The 8,158-nt window shown below is 33.8% G+C and overlaps 1 protein-coding gene across 1 annotated transcript; it reads right to left on the bottom strand.

Annotated features, from left to right (window-relative positions):
* Nucleotides 1–488: 488 nt before the first annotated feature.
* LOC114196310 (receptor-like protein kinase 7) lies at nt 489–3,962 on the bottom strand. Its single transcript, XM_028086911.1, has 2 exons — nt 1,287–3,962; nt 489–1,204 (listed from the first exon to the last, which is right to left on the bottom strand). The coding sequence occupies exons 1-2, from the start codon at nt 3,847–3,849 to the stop codon at nt 822–824; spliced, it is 2,946 nt and encodes a 981-aa protein (XP_027942712.1). The 5' UTR covers nt 3,850–3,962; the 3' UTR covers nt 489–821.
* Nucleotides 3,963–8,158: the final 4,196 nt, after the last annotated feature.

Here is an 8,158-nt window from a genome sequence, read left to right as displayed (position 1 = left end):
AATATTAATTAAAGTTTTTATATCATATTAAAACATTATTGGAAGTATTGAGATGAATATGCTAATTATAATTTTATTAACTTTTTTTTTCTTTAGCTAGTGTTTTGAAAGTATCTGCTATATCTTCATTATTTTTTCTTTAAATTTTCTGTTATATTTGAGCAAGAAAAGGATGAGAGCCCACGAGTTTACAGACAGCAATAAATTTGATATGGTTGATTGATTGAATAGTCAACATTTAATATTTAATTTTTAATAAAAATAGTAATAGAGCAATAAATAATAAATAAAATTATCTCTGTCCATAATATTTAATATTTTTCACTTACATAATCAACTTTAATTTTCAATTTTTTTAATTTTTTTTCCTTTTTTTATTCTCTCACTTTCTATTATTTAATGAAAATAATGCATTAAAGAGTTTACTACTCCACCACCATTAATTAATGGCGACATCTAAAATCCACATAGTACAGGTAGATTGTGAATGAATGAAAGCAAAACGGGTTTATTTAGCTTTAGTGTATCTTACTCTGGAAAAAAAAGTCAGAAGAGACAGCGACAACTTATACAACATTCATCATCAGATGCATGAACATACACTAATGTTTTCCGAATCAGGGATCAGTTATCAGCCACCTTCGTGCAACCAAATTAGGCATTCAATTACCCTTCTCACATCTCACCGTCATATTTTATTTAAGCTATTCTAAATTCTAATACCCAAGGAATATCAACTTGTCACACCCATCCTCGTGTAAATGATATGGACATTTTAATATTTATGATACACGGGATCGGACATAACCAATTATTTCAAATTATTTCTTCTCATTCACTCCTATTTTCTTTTCACCACCTTCTTTGCTGATAACAATCCCAACCAGTTTACAAGGCTCAGCATCCTCAAGTTTTTGAACCACACCTCTCATGGTGGGTCTTAAAGCCGGAAGAGTTCCCGTGCACAGAACCGCGGTTCTCAAAACCTTGCAAGCTTCCTCTTTATACATTTCTGGGATTCTCGAATCCACAACACCCCTAAGACCCTCTTTGCTCCGTGCCATGTTATGGACCCAACTCACCAAATCCTTATTCTCCCCAAATTCTGCTTCATTTGGTCTTTTTCCAGTCACCAGCTCCATCAGCACCACCCCAAAACTGTACACATCACTCTTCTCAGTCACTTTGTATGTGTAACCATATTCTGCACCGATTCCAACATCAACACATTAATAAACATAAAAATAATAAAGACGCTTAATTAATGACAGTAAAATAATCAGTACCTGGAGCAATGTAACCGTGGGTTCCGGCGATGACACGAGAGGAAGAATCCTTTCCAACGTTGGCCTGAACAACCTTGGCAAGCCCAAAATCCGCAATCCTAGGTTTCAAAAACTCATCCAACAAGATGTTACTTGACTTGACATCTCTGTGAATCACGGGCCGTTCGCACCCGTGATGCAGATACTCCAAGCCTTTGGCTGCCCCGACAGCGATTTCGTACCTCGTTTCCCAATCAAGCTCCATCTTTCTACTTGTGTGAAGCCGATCCCACAAGCTTCCATTGGGTAAATACTCGTACACCAACAAGCTCGAATCTTCACTCGTTATGCTGCAATAAAGCTTCACCACATTCACGTGCCTTATGGAGCTCAAGGCCTGAACCTCTGCATCGAACTCCTTAGACTTCCCACCCTGCTTATTCCCAAGCATCGGAGTGCTGCTCCACGACTTCTTCCGCGCGGGTACGTCGGTGTTCCAGATATGCTTCACCGCCAGTTCTTTTCCGTTGGAAAGCGTGACTCTGTACACGTTCCCCGAACCTCCTTTTCCTATCAGATTCTCCTGCTTGATGGAATCTAGAATCTCCCCCTCCGAGAAACTTAACACGTGGAACGATTTCACGTCCCAGGATTCCTCCTTCAACGAACGTTCTCCGAATCTCTCTCCCTCCTCCTTTCTCCTCTTGATCTGCAAGTAAATGCCCAAACACGAAAGCAATAATATCGACGCTATCGCGAAGCAAATTACGAGAGCACGCATGTCCTTGGACATGCCGGAGGAAGAAGAGCAACGCGGGAAGGAGTTGATGGCGTCGACGCTGCACAGACCGGGGTTTCCCGAGAGGCTTCCGTTGTAAGCTTCGAGGGTTAGAGCCTGAGGAATTGGACCCCTTAACCGGTTGTACGATAGATCAAAGAGGCTTAACCTGAGGAACGCTAAACCCCCGGGGATTTCACCGGAGAGATCGTTGTCCGAAAGATTCAGAGAATTCAGCGCGGGGAAAGATCCCAACGAGGTGGGGATTTCTCCAGAGAGTGAGTTCCTCGATAGGTCAATGTCGTTGAGGGATTTGCAGGAACCGAGAGATTCGGGTATCGAACCTGATAACCTATTGCTCTGCAAATGAAGGTTACCCAGTTCTTTAAGCTCCCCGATTCCTTCTGGAATCTTCCCCGAAATCTGATTCTCGCTCAGGTCCACACTCACCAACGACGTCGCTTTGGAGATTTCTTCGGGTATTTCACCGGACAACCGATTTTGCCTGGCGAGTATTGAAGCTAACTTTTTGGCATTTCTGATATCCGGAGCAACCGGACCTTCCAACTGATTCAGCTCAATGTCGATAATTTCAGCGTTGGGCAATCCCCAAATCGCCGGTGGCACGGTACCCGAGAGCGAGTTACTGCTGACTCTGAATCGCTTCATACTCCAACAGTCTCCATAGGTCGCTGGAATCTCCCCGGAGAGATTGTTCTGAAGCACGAGCAGTGCGGTCATCTTCCCCTTTTTACACATCTCCGGCGGAATAGTCCCCGACAAGAAATTCTCCGACACGTCGATGAAATCAAACTCAGCCCAGGAACCAACCTTCTGAGGAATAGGACCAGTCAATTTGTTCCTGTACAAAGACAGGGCCTGGAGGCCTTTGAATTCGCCTATTTCATTCGGAATCTCCCCTGATAAGTTGTTCTCAAAAAATTGCAGCGAAACCAAATTGGTCAAGTACTTCACTTCAGAAAGATCCCCTTCGAGTCTATTCATGGAGCCGTCCAAAAATTGAAGCCCCGTGAGGTTTCTCAACCCGGTTGGAATCTTCCCCGTGAAGGAATTGTTGAAAAACACAAGCTGCCAGAGTTTCCGAAGGTTCACAATCTCCGCGGGAAATTCACCGGTGATGTGATTGTCGGAGAATTCCAATTCCGTGAGCTCCGTGAGGTTGCCGAGTCCCACCGGAAGTTTCCCCCCGAGGGTGCAGTTGGAGAGGTAGAGCCAATTCAGCTTCTTGAGACTCACAACCTCTCTGGGAAACGGCGTGAAATCGAAAGGGTTATCTCCGACACTTAACTGCAACAGACCCGTCATGTTTAATAGCGACTGCCACGGAAAAGTGCCCGAAAATCCACTTTTGTTTAAAAACAAATACTCCAAGTGATTAAGAGGAGATATGTCGGGGAAGGGACCAGAGAAAAGGTTGTTTCCCAAATCCAAGTAGCGCAGGCTGACGCATTTTCTAATGTCCTCTGAAACATTGCCATACAAGGCGTTGTAGCCGAACGCGAGTTTCTGGAGCGATGGAAGGTTGCAGAGAGAGTGAAAGGGAAGAACCCCGGTGAGATTTTTGTTGGAGAGGTTGATTTCGGTGACCGAACGGAGGTTGTTGCAAGTTACTCCGTTGAAGCTACAAACGGAGTTGGTGCCATTCCATGAGTCAAAGAGTTTTGAAAATTTTGAACTCTTGAGAGAGGATTTTAGGTTGAGAAGGAGTTGACGCTGGTCGTGCTGTTGGGCGGTGAGTAGAGAGAAGAGTGAGAGAAGAAGAAGAAGGCGAAAGGCGGCGGACATGTTTGGAAAGTGTGAAAGATGAGTCTCCCAGTTTCAGTTTCAACTAAAACGGGTTAAGTACTCCACCAAGTCACGGTAAAGCAATTAAGCAAACGACGTCGTTGGAACATGGCTTAGTTTACTACAAGGTTGTTCTATTTCGTATTTCTGTTACAAAACGGTCGTTTTCTCCTCTTGTTCTTGTTTTTTATTATTTTACCGCGTATTTTCTTAATGTTACTTTTCCTAAAGCACTCAGTTCTTCTCCGGTACCAGTGTCAGTTGTGGAAGAGTCGTGGACGGATGTTAGGATGAAACTGAAAGCAGCCAGTGTCAATGTATGTACAACCATTGACTTGGACGGTTGGAATCAACACAATAATTGGATAAAAAACACCACGTAGTTACTATACCCTGAATAAAAAAACAAATATAATTCATTGAGAACAGAAGAAAAATTACCTTTCTGTCAAGATAAATTGGTAGTAGAACTAGTAACTTAAGCATAACAATTAAAAATTAAAAATTAAAATTCTGGAGCATTTTTTGTTTGAGTTAGAAATTTTGATTTGAACGATAAGGGTTTTTTCTTAAATTAAAGATTTTCGTTTAAGTGACAAAGACTCTCGTTTAAGTTAAAGATTTTCGTTTGAGCTAAAATTAAATAAAAATAAAAAAGAGTTTTAGTGAATTTTTTTTCTAAACTAAAGATTTTTGCTTAAGTGATACAGACTTCTGCTTAAACTAAAGATTCTTACTTAAACTAAAATTCGAACTGAGAAAAAAATTGAATTTTAACTATTTTTACTTAAACTAAATTTTTTTCGTTTGAGCAACATAGACTCTCATTTTCACTTGAGTTAAAATAGCAAATTTTCACCTATTCTCAACATGTAAAATCAAAAAATACCAATCACCACAATTCATATGCACTCGTCAATTCAAACACAACAAAACACAACTAATGATCAAGATAAACAATTCATTTCGAAATTTCAACTAAATCTAACTTCTCTTACCTCAAACATATACCAAACTTGATAAGAAGAAAATCCCAAAGAAATTTGAGCACCAAGACCCTAAATTCATCATAGAGAAAGCAAAACACATGAACACAAAGAAGGAATGATGTTCCGATCAGAATTCAAGAAAAACAAAGCTCTCAAACAAAAAAAGAAAAGTAAAGTTGGATTTTCAACTTAGTATGATTAAAGAATTGTTCGGGTAGATTCAAAGAGGACTTCGCGGTGATTTCAAATTTGACCTCTGATTCAGGAAAATATGAAGATTCATACGAGAAAAAAGAGAATTAAGGTTGAACGAAGAGAGAAGAGCAAACTGAAGTTGGAAGAGAGAAAAAAATTATGTTTAGATAGAAGAGCGAACTAAAGTTGAAAAAGAGATAAAAATTATGTTTAGATAGAATAAAGACAGCTGATTTTTATTTTAACAAAAATGGGTTTCACAGTACTTTTCTTAATTTAAAATCACGTTTGAATTAAAATATGTATTTTATGTATTTTTTTATAATTTATCTATATAATTGACTTTCACATTAAATTTTACTAATTTAGTAAAAGAAAACCTACATCTTAGATGTTTTCAAGACAACTTTTGAATAGCAAATGTTGGAGTTTTATTTAGCACAAGAGGAAAGAACCAAATTAAATGATGGGAATGAAAAATAGAAATCCTAACAAGCTTTCAATTCAACTACACTACATTTTCCACCCTCACTTATCCATTCTTATTCAAACATCTGTAGCGTTTATAGAGAAAGAAGAAATAAATGAAATATGAAGGCAAGTGTGTATTAGAACTAATTGATTAGTTTGTCCTTAATAGATGTTATATTTTGGATTTAATACAATTAAGACAAAAATGTACCAATAAAATAATTATACTTAAAATAAAAATAAAACAAAAAATAGTAGCTAGTGGCTGAGGAGTTATAGTTCAGATTGTATTGGTAAGAAAAGAGAGTGAGAGCACACGCGACACATGGAAGAGTGTAGCCGCCGAAACTGACTTTTGTTTTTATATATATATATTTTGTTTGTTTTGAATAAGGGTCCATTGATTTTCGGTAGAAAGTGACAAAATAGTAATTTAGAAAAGAGAAGATAAGTACCTACTGACAAAACACTGGCCTTCTAGAATCACAATGACGGTCAAACGTCACCGTTTCATAGAAAATAAATAAATGTAGTAATTGCTGTTTAATTAAGCTTCATTGTTAAGAAAAGTATTTAGTACTAATGATACTAATCATTGGTTTTACGTTAATCATATGTACTGAGATAATTAGATGCCACTTTCTTTTCTGGTAGAAAGCATATAACTGATTTTTTAGTTTAATGCATTATATTAGGGTTTTTTTTTTTCATAGACAGATTTATATCTCTAATTACGGTAATAAATAGATTTAAAAAAAAAAGTAATGAAAGTAGTCTAACTGCTTACATGTTTTCTTACAAAGAAATTATTCATTCTCCTGATGTTTTTTTTGATTTTAGATAGTTAAACTATCAAATAAAGAAATCGTGTAGAGACATATATTTTTAGACCTGAAATCGTGTAAAAAAAAAACGTTTTTCCTTTGTAATCAATTACATGTGTATTTTGTGATGTTGGATCCTTATAATCGATTACAACAAATAAAATTGAGATTTTTTTTATTGAAATGATATAATTTTTTAACAAAATTATCGATGTAGGATTTTTTTAAAAAAATTATATAAATAAGTGAAAGTGTGCTCATTGAACCCATATATTTTCTTCCAATTTTTTTATAAACTTATGTTGTAGTCTTAAATTATTTTTCTAAAAGATTTTTCAAAAAAAACTATGTTTTCTTAAATATAATGATTATATATTTCTTTTATAGATTTTTAACTTTGAAATATTTCTTAATAAACTATAAATAATATTTTTGGTTTCTTATATGAATATATTTTGAAACTTTTAGTTTAGTTTATTATTTAAAATTATTTATTTAAATAAATAAATATGTATATTTTTAATTTTAATGTACTTATCAAATTATTAAGTAAATAGTATTATATGATTTTAATAATATATAAAATTATTCATGAAATTACTAATAAATCTGAAATTATAATTTAAGGTATTGAAATTATATATTTTTATTTAATTTTATTAATATATTAAAAATAAAAATCCAATATTTTTGTGTTAAAAAAAGAAATTTAGTAAACATTTAAAATAAAATTATCTAAAAATTTCAAAATAAAAACTATTTTCACATAAAATTAAAATAATAATATAAATTTTTTAAAATACTACAGAAGAAATTAAAAACATTATTTGTAATTCTTTAATTAAATTATTAACAAGTAAAAAATCTATAAAAAAAATAAAAACTCGGTGTGAAACACATTTAACTAACTCCACCCTGATAGGAGATCATGTTATCCCATAATGAGAGCAGGACATAAAATATTAAAAATAGCATAAAATATTAAAAATAGCATATAAATAGCTTAGCAACATAAAGAGAATAAAAACTCTTTATATTAGTTAAAAAGGAAAATTACACTCATTTTACACATATTTTTTCACTTTATATTAGGAATCATTTCTTGTAATCGATTATCAAATAAGTGTAAATAGGTGTAATCGATTACAGGAACCCGAAATCACAACATACACATTAGTAATCGATTACAAAGCAAAAATCGTCTACTCGCCACATGATTTCAGGTCTAAAAATGTGCGCTCCCAACATGATTTCTTCATTTGACTTCATAAAAAAACGTGTGAAAACAACACAATTTGTCTACTTTTATAATTTTTTTAAATCTGTCCATTAGCGTAATTAGAGATGCAGATTTATATTATCACTGTACAAATTTATATTATTAATTGATTAAACTTCATTTTTCAAAAATAGTTATAGTAAATTAGTTTTTTTGTTTAAAAAATGTTAATTGTTTTTTGTTTTTATTATTTTAAAAATAAAACATAAATTTTATCATTTTAAAATTTTAAAACATGATTTTATTAAATTTATAGTTGAAAAAAGGAAAATAAAAAATCTTGAGCCCATTTACCTTAGAGTTTATATATGCCCATTTACCTTAAATTTAATTGCTATAACTAACTAATACAACTTTTAAAGATCAGTCCTGAATAAAAAATTACAATTTTTCGTGAACCATTTTATTTTACTTTCTAGAAGAATATAACTGACACGTTTATTAACTTTCAGTTTTGTAATAATGATTTAGGAAACTAAATTATTTTAATTAGAAAAATCAGATTATAAAATAATGTAATGTGTATTAGCTTTTTTATCATGTTAAAATAA

Source organism: Vigna unguiculata, chromosome 9 (assembly GCF_004118075.2).
Source record: "Vigna unguiculata cultivar IT97K-499-35 chromosome 9, ASM411807v1, whole genome shotgun sequence".
Lineage (NCBI taxonomy): Eukaryota > Viridiplantae > Streptophyta > Magnoliopsida > Fabales > Fabaceae > Vigna > Vigna unguiculata.
The sequence above is the reverse complement of the archived record's forward strand: the minus strand, read 5'-3'. Positions and strand labels throughout refer to the sequence as shown.